We start from the raw sequence: 13,818 nt of genomic DNA, 5'->3' as shown, positions 1-13,818 counted from the left end.
GAGACTGACAATTCTGGTGAAATTAGCAGAAGCTGCTTAGAATTGTGCTGGTAAGAGGTGAAAAGGCTGAAATTTTTGCAGAAAAGAGTTCAATCCGCAAAATTTCTGCTGAAAAGAGGTTTTTGCTGAAAACAGCTGAAAAAGCTGAAAAGTGGTGAAAAAACTTAAAATTCTGCTGATAAGGGGTGAAAAAGTTTAACTGTTGACTGAAAGAAATTTTGCCATAAGCGGGATTTGAACCCGGGCCTCCCAGTCTGAGAACGGACGCTTATCTCACTGAGCTAAAACACAGGTCAACCCGGTGAGGAAAATCAGTGAGGCCACTGATAATATGGCAGAAATGGGCAAAAAATATTGCAAAAACAATTCTATATCTCAAAAAGTATAGAAGTTATGAGCACCAAAAGTCATAGCACCCATTAGCAGAAACAGCAGAATTTTTTTAAGTTTGAACGGAGAAAATCGGCTGAAAACTGAGGGAGTAGTTAACGTCCAAAAAACGTACGGAAGCAACTTGCAGAATAAAGAAACAGGATCTCAATAGTGTGGATGCCATAGGCATCCACACAATCACTCACCAGTGGGTCTGACTCCAGTGTGCTGGGTGGAGGTGTGTCTTTAGGAGGCTTCTTCTCCTCACTGAGTGGACCTATGCTAGGAGGAGGTAGGTGAAAGAGCCTGGACTGATCCTGCTGTGCGTTGGGCCAGGGGAGGGTGCCTCTCACCCACTCGACCGGATCCTCCCATACTGATTTATGCCCATGGACCTGACAGGAAGACAAGTCCACAGTGAAAACAGTGTTGTTATAGAGGGGGTTATTGTTTGTTCCACTACTGTTATATTTTGGAAATGTGTGCATGTTCACCTTAATGCCATCTTTGGCTCCTTCCTGCAAGTACGGTATGATCGAGTGGTTCCACAAGTCAATGAACCACTGCCTGAACTCCGCCACTGACACTGGGCATGACAGGAAAAAGCAGGGACCTGGAGGAGGCAGGGTTTTTTGTTAACAGCTCTTTATCATAACAACTCTCTCCCAAGTACCCAAGTCGGACTTTGCTCACTCTGTCTGCTAATATCTCACCTATGAGGAAGTCTGAAGTGCTGTGTTTCTCCAGGAAGGCGTGCAGATGGTACCAGAGCTGAGGGATCCAGTCGAGAACCTGAAGGAGCTCCTGGTGGCGTGCCAAGTCCTGGTCCTGGTCCTGGTAAGCCTCTACAGCTTTACGGTGCAAGTACCTCAGCAGAAACCCATTTGCTGGTTCTACGTTGTTGGAGAACATCACCATCCTGTGGCCACATGCAAGAAACAGTTACTTTCTGCGTAAGAGTTAAACAGGGTCACAGAGTATGCTTCATCCAGTCCTCTGCCTACCTGAAGCTCAGGTGCAGCCCATGGTTAGACGTCATTTTCACAGGTTGATTGGTCGTTCCAATTATGTACGGACTGAAACAGCAACAGAGAAAATCTTGTTACTCTTCGATTAAACAAATCTTATTGAATTCTTTGGTGAAACAGAGTAATTCTCAAAGTCATTTACCATTTGTGATACTTGCAGGTGAGCGCTCCATTAACAAGCTCAGTGATGGCTGCTGAATCGCTAATATCATCGATGATAACGACCAGGGGAAGTTCCCCTCCACACTCTCTGTCAATCTGATTTGCTAGATCTGACAGATACAACTGCAGCTCCTGTTAAAAGGTGAATACATATTTTCATACTTGCTTGTGAAAGAATAAGAAACAAAAAAACCACCAAAAATCCTTAATCAGGTTTTACCTTCTGTGATTGACGGTGCATGTTGAAGGTGATAGCAGGGCTGCGACCCAGGAGACCGGGCTCGTGGCCGGCTTCAGTCGAGTCAGTGCGGCTGCGCTGCAGGAGGTAGTGGGCCAGACGCTGAGCTAGGTAAGTCTTTCCTGTCCCGCTGGGCCCAGACAGAACAAGGCGCCTGTGCTTCATCAGCAGGCTGATATAGTGCAGCATCATGGGCTTAGGAATCAGGGTCTCAAACACCAGTGAGTCAACACATTTTTCCCGGAGACCTGAAGAGTTTCAGACACAGAGGGGAGGATGAGCAAGACGATGTATGTAGCATTTATGAATAACTAAACTGTCTAATTTTATACTAGATCCAGTACTTAAATTACATCAGTTGGTCTAGGTCTCGGGGGGCTTAACCAACATGAAAATAGTCATTTTAGCCCCCCCAACCTAACAATAGAAGAGGAGCTTTTTTCTGTCAAAGCAGGAACCACAGTGAAGGTTTGGGTTGCCAAACCCTGGTCCAGATAAACCATCACATGCTTTCATTACATTCCCAAAGTCCTGCTTTTGTCTTGTGGCTATTTAATAGCACTCTGGCATCCACGACCCTCGAGCCAACCATTTTCATTTACAAAATAGGCCTCAGATTACACTCAAAATATGTGTAAGATTCCTGGAGACTAGCACCATGTAAAAGTTAAAAAGCTGCATGTAATTCATTTAAGAAAATAGACGTCAATAAGAGTTTTGAATACAGCGTTTCAAAGCAAAACAAACTGTTGTTTTTATTCATACTGTGCAAATATTGCAACAACTTTTACCTCGAGCTGCTTTGTATTCAAAGATAACAATACAAATAAACCCAAACAATCAAAAAACTCCATGTGAAGCAAGCACGAGGAGGACAAACTCTGACCACTCCACTCCAGCCAACTCTGGGAGGGGCAGCCATCCGCTGGTGAGAGGGGGGGGGAGACAGGACATGGGGAAAAAGCACTGAATGCACTTATATCTGCTAACCTTTCAAGGTGACAAAAATACGAGCGGGACCATTGCCAAGGCATCGATAAGGTGAGCCTTGGGGTTTGTCCCCCCCAATCACCCTCAGCCTGCCCTGGGTAAACTGGTACATGTGCAGGGAGTCACTGGTCAGACCCAAGCTGGCTGTCGGGTCCACTTGACTTAAATAATCCTAAACAAAGAATAAATATATCACAGTTAAAAGTTTACGGTTGAGCAAACAAATCGCAGCCGGGCTACTGAACCACAAATGTCCACTCAATAAAAAAGGAGGCCAGATTTACAAGACTTACTTTGAAGGTCTCGGCTATGAGGGAGTCCAGACAAGGCCAGTCAGTCCTCGCATTAATCAGCACTGAGCCAAGGTAGTACTCCTGCTGCTGTTTGTCCTACAGAGAAGAAACAGACGCTTAATTTCCAGAGTGTCCAGTTAAAGCTCTTGACATTATCGGACATTGTGAGTAATAAAAGTGTTCCACGTCTACCTCTGTTTGGTCTCCGATACGGACCAGCAGACGTGCACACACTTCTTCACGCTGAGAAGACACGCTTAGCGTGTCACCTTGAGACGCTTCTGCAAGAGAGGAGGAAATGAGGAGGAGATGCACGCTGCACTTCTTTATGAGGTAAACATTGTTTTAAGGCTTTGTTAGTCTCTGACCTGGATCTTTACAATCATTCAGACTAAGGCTGAAGGATTTGGTGAGGGACATGCTCATTGGCTGCCTCAGAGAGGGCCCCAGGAGGGACGCCAGGCCTGAAGGCTGGGATGTGGAGGAGGTGGGGCCAGAGGCAGGGAGGTGATGCTGGGTTCCTGTTTTTAAATTGACATTTTCTGCCTTCAGGTTCTTCACCGTCGACTGAAACATGAGCATAAAGCTTTAAATTGTAATAACAGCTTTGCAGGTAACTGAACAAAGACACGTGCAGTAGGCAAAACAAACCTGCATGTTTTTCATGGCTTCTCGGAGCTGCTCAAGCTGATGTGCAGAGTCTAAGGCTTCAAGTCGAATATCTGTCAGTTCCCTCTCTTTCACCCAGAGCTCTGAGCGCAACTCTGATACGGCGCTTTCCTCGCCGTCTCCCTCTTCTGTACTTTCCATGATCCTGGAAAAAGCCAAGCAGCCCTTATAAGAAATTTTCATAGACGAAAACTGCACTGCTGAGCTGTGCGGTGGAGTAGGTGTTGTGTACTCACACAGAGGAGGTGGCTGAAGCTGAGGTTTTCAGGGAAGGCAGCATGCCGTCTCCTCCTTCTCCCCCTTCATGAGGCATCTTGGGAGAGTTAGGAGCTGAGGAGTCGGGGGTGGCAATTTCCTCAATGTCAGAGTATGTTTTGGAGCCTTTCTTAATGCTGAATGCTTTGTTGAAGGAGCTCCTCAGCTACATAGAAACAGAAGAGATAAACTGATATAAAACAGTCAAACGATGACTTCACATGACTGCATAACTGGAAAGAAAAAAAGAGGGAATAGTTAGAACTGTTAATGTGACACATGCTAAGTACAAAGAGTATAAAAAATAAAGGAATAGTTTGTCATTTTTCACTGCAGATAAAAGCCAAAACCCCAATCTGTCAAGTATAGTTTCATTTTATATAGAATGAATAAACGAGAGATCATCATGTGCATGTGTAAATCTCACAGAGCAGAATATTTGGACCTTTGTTTTAAACCAAGCAGCTGGTGTTAATCAAAAACAAAGAGCCTTCCCCAAAATGACAAACTACCGCTTTGAACTTTCAGTCGTTTTCTGCACTGAGTCCAAGCTCCAATCCGTTTTCTGCACTTAGATTTAGCAGCTGGTTTAGTGAGGGTTACATGGTAAAAGAAAAAGTCATGTGTTCTCTTACACAGGGACAAAATACAGGATAAAGTATGATGTAGCAGGGGAGAAACATAACTGAAAGATGCGTTAAATAAACTCGATTAAGCCTGAGCGCTTCGCTTCTTACGGAACATCATTTCTGCTGCTAGCCGCTCTAACCGAATTACGGCCATCTATTCAAATTAAATGGTCACATGAGGCAGCCGATCAGCAGAGATGGAGGGTACTCGAGGACTGTGCTGCACTTTTAGATGGTCCATCATGCTGTATGACAGGAAATTAATAGAGGTTTTATAGAAACACAGTGACTGAACTCACCTCGAAGACCTAAAAGAGCAGAATAGCACAACACAAAGGAGGGAAAGACTGGTCATACGTCATCCACGCTGCTTTGTCATTTTCATTAAGGAGAACAGACACAGACCATGCAGTGAGAATAACATAAAGCCTCGCAAACAGCTCTTACCCAGCTCTTTTTCTTCTTCTTCTTAGCATCTTGGTCCTTCAAGCTGCCCACGCTGGACATGCTGGTCAAACTGTTCAGACTGGAGATGCTCTCACAGGAGTTCTGACGTCTGATACACAGATCTGGGAAAAAATAAAGAGAGAAAATATTGAATAAAAGTGCTGTGGAGTGAGCGAGAGGTAAAAGGATAACCTGAATAGTTTACAGACCTTTGCTGTTATCTGGGTTGTTTAAGGCTCCGTGTATGACAGCCTGGGCTTCTTCATTCCTGGTCTTCAGAGCATCAATGGTCTCCCGGAGCTCCATCAGCTCAGAGTCCTGCACAAACATTAAATAAATGGTTTGAGGAACACTTGTTTGTATCTGCTTTGAAAATCGAGCCGAGTGATAGCTTGTACTCGTCTAGTTATCATCCAAAAGATGCTGCATTTTCATTTTACTGTTTTTTATAACTGGGGATTTTGTGCTGTAATAAATGAAAAAGGGTTTTATTTAAAAATCATGAATACTTTCATTAAATAACTTGAATATGTTATTTATGTAGTGGGAGTGAGCTTTTAGTAATGCACTTCAACTCAAACCAATGCAAAGTGAAAAGTTCAAAAAGACAAGAACAACAGTGCCGCTCATTGTCTGCTAAAATCGATGCCACTCCACTCTAAATAGAGCCGCCCGGCCCATCTCCTCAAGGTTAAAGAGTCTGTGCTTTGGGCTGAACTGCACAGGTCAGTGCACTGGCACAAACAACAAAGACCTTTCCTGGAGTGGTCTAGACAGGGCTTTCAGAGGGAGCAGCAAGGCATGAAGCACTGAGAAAGACTGCACACGCATGCTCACACTAAACAGCTCAGGCACCGATCGATTCTTTTACACCAAAACACACAAAGGCAGAAGAATGCAGGAATGCGATGTTTACTTTAGGTGCACATGCAAACTGTTTGAGTCTTTCTTATCATTCAGCCTTTAGAGATTTTTAACACACTGATCCTCCTCCTTTCACACCGAGCCACCCTGCAGGACTGCAGCCAGGGGCCTCTAACCTAGATTCAGCTCCCACTGCAGGATTCGATCAAAGTCACCTCCGTATTAGCTCTTAGCCGAGTGCTCATGAGAAATTTGCGGTGGTGGAGCGCAGCTGGAGCTCAGGTTTTTGTTTGTTTGTGCTTGAAAGCGGGGCTGGGATGTTACCTTCTGTTCGTGGCTTAGCGACAGGCTCTGCAGCCGCGCTGTCATCAGTGCCAAACTTTGCTCAAAGGCGGCCACCAGGTTTGCCTGTTTAGAAAAGACGAGAGACAAAAACAACAATTTAGATTAAACTCAATTTTTCCATTTAAATTTCTCTATATCAGGACATCAACGTGTAGATGAACTGGTATTTATTTATTGGCCGATTCGACAGAGCATCGTTTAAAGCAGACATTATGCATAGAGAGACAGATTGAATGGATTTTGTCTGACCCTTTATCCCTGCATAAGAAGTGCTAAAAAGCTGAATGAGGCACAAAGGCTGAACAGGATGTCGTCTGTGCAAAATCCCCCTCCTCCCTAATCTCCTCACACACACCCAGTTTAGCCCAGAGGAGGGAGAGAAAATTACTTTCTATTCTCCTTTACAGAATGTATTAACACAGTAAAATAATGGATTCAGCCCAGTCATTAATCCAGCACATAATCATGCTGTGTGTCGCGCATCTGTTCTGCACATTCACTGCCCTCACATGAGAAGGTCAAACAATGTGAAAAAAAGGGGGGGTGTGCACACGCACTGATTGATGTCTCCTGCATGAAGCGGTGCATAATTCCTGCATTTTATTGCCGCAATCAGACGCATTGAAAATGCTGACTGGAGAGTTATATTGAAACAAGGGAGCGAGGCACATGTGTACGTGTGCGTATCGAAGCTAAGTGGCTTTTTAGAGGGGAAGATTAGCATTACTTAGACTCAGCAAAGATAAGAAACATCCTGAAAGTGCAGAGAGATGATCTATGACCGACATGACACAGGTTCTCTCTCTGTCCGCTTTTCTATAAAGGGTCAATTACTTGAGTAGTGTGATATGCAAAAAGGAAGTCTCGCAATAAAAAAAAAAGCTTAACATGCTTTGTGCAAAGCAGCATCGACAGAAAGTGCATACGTTTGACGTGAGCTGTGTCGTTAAGTTAGAAACCTTCTCCTGCGATGACTCCAGCTCTCTTCTCAGCTTGCGGATTTGCTGTGAATAAAAGCAGGAATGTTCCAATTATAAGACGGTCGAGGCCACTAAACCGGACATTATGCAAGTGAGTGGATGGTGCAGATGACGACTGACAGGCTTGTTCTCCCACAGACAACAAGGATGAGAGTGGATGGGAAAGGGGGGAAAAAACCAGCTGAGTAGAAAGAGCTGGACAGAAAACACTTACCTCTCCCTGGATCCTTTCCTCAGCCTTGGACAGCATAGGGGATAAGAGTAAAGATGTTAGCAAAGACACAGACGAGAGGAGCGGGGCCTAATAAGGTACAGGCCGCAGTTTCAAGTGTTTAAAGAGTGAAATAAGAGGAAAGCGTCATTGCACCAACATACATCCACACATACAGCATACGCTGAGCTGTAGCTACCTGAGTCTGCATGCTGCCCAAACTCACCGAAGAGTAGCTTGATGAGTTGGAGGCCAAGGAGAGTACAGAGCCATGAACTGAGCATAAATAAGAGTAACACACACACAAAGAAAAACAAATCCATTAGAGTTGAGATGAAGTCAAACAGATGCTACTTATCAGATGACAAAAACGTTCAGAAAAATCACCATCTTCATTCGACTCCCTGTCCCTGAAGGATCCGGAGCGAACCATTCCCATGCTGCGGGGACGTTCAGCCAGTGACACCGTGCTGCCCAGAGGCGATGCCCCGTACAGCTCCATGGAGGCATCGTGTGTCGGGATGCTGTTGGATCGAGTCATCCTCGGCGGGCCGCCCACCGGGCTCGGCACTGTTATAAGAAATAGAGTTACCAGTGCTCTGCAATACACATCAAACAAATGCATGCGTGTCAGCATTTATCATTTGCCATCATAGTGTGTGTGCTTGTGTATCTACGCACCCATGCTGGTCTTTGAGGTTCGGGGCAGGGAGGTGGGCGACGACAGCAGTGGAAGAGCGAGCGAGTCGGTCATACTGAGAATAGTATGAGAGTGCCTCCTCTCTCCTTTCTCCTTCCCATCCTCCTCGATCTGGGAGGCACTGCTGAAACTACAGTTTAATGGACCAAGTCAGTGTTGGCAGTGGTAAAAGTCAGCTGAATGTCTCGACGACCAAAACACACAAAATGCTCCTGGCAGGGCGCATTGAGAGGGAAATGAGCAGCAGGAATGATGTTTTATAGAGCTGTGGGCAAGATCCACATAATCTGCCACACAAAGGGCATCTTATCAATCAATCTCTGTGTTTGTGCGTGCAATTTTAACAAAAAACACACATTTAAAGTTTGTGTGTGGAACTACTTACCTTAAACCTTTCTTTGGCAGCGTGTTTCTGTCTCTCTGAGAGCTGTGGAGATTAAGCAGTGTCATTAATTAATCACTAGTGCAGGGAGTTATTAGAGTCTCAGGCACAGACAGCAGGCACAAAGAAACGCAGTAAGACTGGAAGATGGGCAGCGTCAGCTAGTAATTATGACTTCAGTCAGTAGGGCTAGTACAACACTGATAACAGCCCTGCAGTAATAACAGCCCAGCAAGCCTCAGCATATCTCTCTCTGCTTTAGTGTGTGTCTGTGTGTGTGCACTGTTTGCTTTATTTGTTGGCTGAGTTTAAGAAAAACACATTTTTATCCTTCTCATTAAGAAAGGGGACAAATTATCAGGCAGACTTTAGGGCTCTAAATTTGTCATATTCAACATCGCATTCAGAGCGATTCGTTTTAGAGCTAATGTTGTGTTGTTCTCATATCCACACAGGGCTCCTGCAGAGAGGGCTAGTTTAAAACTCATCATCACCATCAGCACTCATCATCCAGGAGGATTAAGCAAGCGTTGCTAAATATTTTCAATATTTTTAAGGATCTCCTCGTCATGTTGTTCTTGGTTTTTATAAATGCCCGTTGTCTGTATGACAACTACCTGGTTGCTCGATTCTGGGGGGAAACTGCAGATTATCAAAGCTCTTCCACATCCCTTCTGCTTTCCTGAGCAGTGAATAAAGTTGGTGCACTTCCTCAACTGACCAAAAGGTGGAGCTACTCGGTTGCCCTCTATTTAAACCCTGGGATAGACTCGGCTGAATATGCAGTGTGTGCAGCATTATGGATCGTATTTGAGTAGAACTGAACTGACCTGTCTGTGGGAGTCAGTGAGACTTTACTTCCGGGTGTCCAGCTAGAGGGCTGGCCGCTGTCATCGTGTCTATCTTTGACTCGGGACTCTAAGGTGGTGTAGCCTCTCGTCAAATTCTCCCCCCCTTTATACTCCTCTCTCTCCTGGGGCTCTGGGGCCAGGCTCATCTGAAGTGGCAGAGACTCCAAGCTACGATGCAGCCCAGACATCCGAGGGTAGAGCAGGGGAGAGGTTCTCCCTTCATTGCTTTCTACCCCGAGGGAAGTGACCTGCCTGGGACCCAAACCTATGCCAGAACTGGAAAAGCAGGCTGAAGAGTTCACATTTAGTACAGGGGCAGGGCTGGGGGTCAGGCAAGAACTAGTGGAGTTGCCTGCTGAACCAGAGAGGTCTTGAAGCTTAGAGTAAGGAGGAATCTTAGGAGGCAAAGTGTCCCGAACCTCAGTGTCCAGGCTGTTTGAGTTCAGCTTGTCAAGCTGAGCCATCGATGGAGGCTTTGCCAGGCTACGCACTCCAGACAACCTGAAGACAGAGAAAGACAACGTTGAAGCAAGTGTGTATTTTAGATGTGATCGTCTGTTTATGTGGAAATGGAAGCTAATGAGTTTTGATACCTGTGTGTGCTGGGAGATGGGAGATCCATGCCCTTGCTGCTGCTGGGGGGCCTCAGCCCTTGTACTTTCCCTCCGTTCTCTGATGGGGTCTGAGCAGGACTTCCCTTCATTGACCCTCCCCCACACTCAGAGTCAGAAACCACAGCTTTAGCTTTGGCTCTCTCCTTCTCCTTCTCTCTGTCTGTTTGATTGACAGGACTGGGGATGCCACGTCCTCCTGGTTTACTCAGTCCTGTTCCAGAACCGTGTCCAGAGCCCGGCTCTTTGAGCCTTGAGCCCTGTGATGCTGCGACGGAGGGTTTGATGAGTCCAGAGCCGGTGTCCATGGTGGTGCTCACCGGGCGAGCCGAGCTCGGCCGTGTTAAAGTCAGGGTGCTCGTTTTTGCGGGGCGGGGCAGAGAGCGGTACTGCAGAGACGTTCTGGCATTTGGAGACAGGAAACCACTCTGATCGCTGCTCGAAACATCGAGACTTGTCTTTCGTCCTCCACCACCAGCACCTGGCTTCACAGGGATACCTGACGTTTTGGGAATTTTCCCTACAGTTGCAGAACCGCTGGGTATGCCGCTGCTAACTGCACTTGTTACACTGGGCGGACTTGAGTTGTTTGTGCTATTACTGGTAGCTGCTGCTGGTTTCTTGAAGCCAAAGTTTCCACCAGTGGAGGGCCTGACCAGGCCGGATGGAGGTTTACGCTGCTCAGCAGCTCCGGTGCCATTTCGATGGTCTTTACCAGCATCAGAGGAGGAGCGCTGAAGACTTGAAGTCTTCACTGCTAAACGGGACTTATCCATGGGCTTCCCATCAGACTTCACGGTACCTAAAGCAGAAAAGAGAAAACCTGATGAGCAGCTTGAACAGAGTAAAGTAGTGTGAAATGATGACTGAAACTAAGCACGCCACATTAGGAGACAATATCTTATCTACACACCTACGATGTCTGACTGTCAGCTGATAAAAATAAATCCCTGTCTGAGCAAGGAGACAGTTTGTAGACCAGACTCACAGCCAGCTTAACCCTCACATGTGCTGTTATCAGGCAGTTACTCCTCTTTTCCATCCTGATGAACTGAAAAAGTTTCCTTCTTCCAGCAAGTTTTTTAAGCTTTCCAGTCAGTGAACAGTGACGTCACAGCTGTAGAGTGGCAAAATGAGCACGTGCAGCATGGTTGTTCACGTTCATGAAGCATGTCTGCAGGTACTAAACTGCATCAAACAGCCAACACGACTGAATTTCCCCCATGTTGGAGGCTCACTGGGGAAAGGTGAGGCAACTTAGTGAAACAGGGTCCCCCATTTGAACACGTCCCAGTTGGCAAATTAAACGGACTTGTTTGGAAGTTATTAAGAGAATAAAAGTCTATTACACATGTGCACTGCATGCACCACCCACACAAGTCCGCACTACCAACACTCTCTTAATGTGCATCTGATGGGAGTAGTTATGTGAGGTTTATATACAAGGCATTAACAGAGTCAAAGAACCGCTGTTGAATGAGACCTACCGGCATGCTGCCTGGGGACATCTGGAGACACTTAAGAGCATTTATAAACCCGCAAAAGACACACAGACACACACACACACACACACACACACACACATGCAGTTCTTAGTGATTGGATCTCGCAGAAAGCACTGGGTTATTTCATATAAGTGAAAATTGGGTTTACATGTCAAATCAAAAGCTCAATCCTTTGTGTCACCGCATCGTAGCCTGTTCCATGAACACTGGGCTGAAGAAACACACACTGTTGGCATTGAGACACACCGACAAAACTCAGGCAATTGTATTCATTGTGACACAAATGAAGCCTGATTTACCGACACGGGCTTGTAGAGACAGTGAAGCTCACGGCTTCACACGGTAAGCGCGTAGGAGAGGTGATGAATCACTGCGTTTCTCAGCACAAGAGGCCAACATGTCTGAAGATATGGAGATGTGAGCACAACGCTCAAATTCAGAGCGACTGGCAGACAGAGAAACCTTTTTCAATAAATCATCAAAAACTGGCTTCTCTGGCTCTTAAAGGAAAGTGGCTCACGTGTAAATGCTCCTTCTGCTGAATGCCACTTTGGTCAAGAGGAAAGATTGTATCTATGCTGCGCTCGCTACGTATGGAAACCCACCCTAATACTCTTATTTGTCTTATTTGTCTTATTTGTCACCAGTCTCCCGGGACTCACCACTTTTTTTTGCAAGACTTGAAAAATCTGCTGAAATCATCTCTCATCAGTCATAACACCGAGACCATGTGTGGCCACGTATATGTTGTTGTTAAGATACAGTATCAGTAGTTATTTGTGTGTGCGTAAGAGGCTGGCGAACGTTAGCTGTAGTTTGTCTCCTGTGACAGAGGGAAAAAGACATACAACCTGTCCACAGCTCAGCGATAACATAATGACGAACACTTGAAAATATGCAGCGTGCTCAGACTTTAAAAAAAGTCATTTTGCTTACTGTGAGATCCTGGTACACCATAACTCACAGGGACAACAGAGAAGATGCCCTTTGTGAGCGAACCGAGGCTCCAGGGCTCCACTAATAAAGTCTTCATTTCTATATCAGTCATGCGGAGACAATTCACAACTTCATCTGTGAGCACTTCACAGTTTCAACGCACCGTCTTATTTTTAGAGATGACACAGTAAAGGAGAGGTTTACTTTCTGAGAAGTAGCTCCTGCAAAAGTGCAATATGAGAGAACGGGAGCGAACAGAGCACATGTGATATGACGTCAGTTTTATGGATAACACGGGCAGGTCACTGACAAATTGTAGGTCAAATTAGACCCTCTCTGAACTATTTGCTTACAACTGTCTCATACAAATAATCAGCAGCTGAAATGACACTTAAAATGATCTTTAGCTGCTGTTTTATCTTCTGCACTTACTAAAAGTATGGTCTGTGCTGTACACAGACACATGGAGGAGACAGAGATAGTATGGAAGTGCATCACACTGCTCATCCCAACATGCTGTCGCTTCTTCAGAGTCACACACTCTGCGTCTCCTACAATTCCACAAAAATGCAGACGCATAACAAACGGGGCGCACACACCGTGACGCACAGCACCCTCCTAGCCTCAGCGATAGACTGCGTTCTGTGAAACTCTAAGAATGACTGCTTGTCATGTGACTAAACCCCGGAGCTTCTCCGCACACCGACAAGCAACAACAAACTTTTTTTTTCCAAATCTGTTTTTGTTCGACTTCACCGCCTGATTTATTACAGCCTCACACTCGGTGGCGCATCGAGCAGATAGCAGATTCATACTGCTGACATCGATAACAATAACAGCCTGGCACAAAGATCACAGGCGAGTTCAACACACTTGTTTGGCATATCTGTCATTTCAACAGCTGGCAGTGCAAACGCACCACCGTTCCACAGAAACAGGACTGTTTACACAGACCCCTGGCTATCTGGACTGGCACATAACACCGCAACTAATATCCTGCTGTTTCGGTTGTCTATATGTGTGCAAGTCTGTGCGTGTGCATGCGTGTGCATACATAAACAACACACAGATGGTGTGCCCAAAAGGCAGCTGCACAATCCCTACCATTGTGCTCTTTCTGTGCGAGTGTGTGTTAAGTGTGATGGGTGACAGTCTTTAAGGCTGGCACAATCTCAGTCATGGCTGCACTCACAGCACACATTATTAGAAGCACACGCGCTCTTATAAAGGCCCTTATTTTAGCACTATAAATTATCTCTGTTCAACACAAAAATAACGCTTGGCTAGGAAGAAGCTATAGGAAGAAAAACACTGCTGGTCAGTGTGCGGTGTGTGTGTTAGTCACTGGCT

General features: G+C 45.7%; 1 protein-coding gene across 5 annotated transcripts in view; it reads right to left on the bottom strand.

Annotated features, from left to right (window-relative positions):
• nav1a (neuron navigator 1a) overlaps nt 1-13,818 on the bottom strand; it is a 91,654-nt gene that overhangs the window by 3,183 nt on the left and 74,653 nt on the right. For 4 of the 5 annotated variants that reach the window (XM_005732518.1, XM_005732516.1, XM_005732517.1 and 1 more), the window contains 24 exons: nt 10,010-10,829; nt 9,396-9,917; nt 8,569-8,610; nt 8,165-8,313; nt 7,871-8,053; nt 7,683-7,759; nt 7,487-7,510; nt 7,219-7,296; nt 6,272-6,355; nt 5,293-5,401; nt 5,084-5,205; nt 4,936-4,944; nt 3,989-4,173; nt 3,735-3,897; nt 3,452-3,650; nt 3,276-3,364; nt 3,084-3,179; nt 2,791-2,962; nt 1,783-2,048; nt 1,543-1,694; nt 1,377-1,448; nt 1,086-1,291; nt 867-985; nt 579-767 (listed from right to left, as the gene is read on the bottom strand). In XM_005732518.1, the coding sequence (XP_005732575.1) occupies nt 579-767; nt 867-985; nt 1,086-1,291; nt 1,377-1,448; nt 1,543-1,694; nt 1,783-2,048; nt 2,791-2,962; nt 3,084-3,179; nt 3,276-3,364; nt 3,452-3,650; nt 3,735-3,897; nt 3,989-4,173; nt 4,936-4,944; nt 5,084-5,205; nt 5,293-5,401; nt 6,272-6,355; nt 7,219-7,296; nt 7,487-7,510; nt 7,683-7,759; nt 7,871-8,053; nt 8,165-8,313; nt 8,569-8,610; nt 9,396-9,917; nt 10,010-10,829 (4,127 nt within the window). The remainder of the gene's footprint in view (nt 1-578; nt 768-866; nt 986-1,085; nt 1,292-1,376; nt 1,449-1,542; nt 1,695-1,782; nt 2,049-2,790; nt 2,963-3,083; nt 3,180-3,275; nt 3,365-3,451; nt 3,651-3,734; nt 3,898-3,988; nt 4,174-4,935; nt 4,945-5,083; nt 5,206-5,292; nt 5,402-6,271; nt 6,356-7,218; nt 7,297-7,486; nt 7,511-7,682; nt 7,760-7,870; nt 8,054-8,164; nt 8,314-8,568; nt 8,611-9,395; nt 9,918-10,009; nt 10,830-13,818) is intronic. The other variant, XM_013910700.1, reaches the window with a different exon arrangement.

Source organism: Pundamilia nyererei, unplaced genomic scaffold (genome assembly GCF_000239375.1).
Source record: "Pundamilia nyererei isolate P.nyererei 1_Seehausen unplaced genomic scaffold, PunNye1.0 scaffold00047, whole genome shotgun sequence".
Taxonomy (NCBI): domain Eukaryota; kingdom Metazoa; phylum Chordata; class Actinopteri; order Cichliformes; family Cichlidae; genus Pundamilia; species Pundamilia nyererei.
The sequence above is the reverse complement of the archived record's forward strand: the minus strand, read 5'-3'. Positions and strand labels throughout refer to the sequence as shown.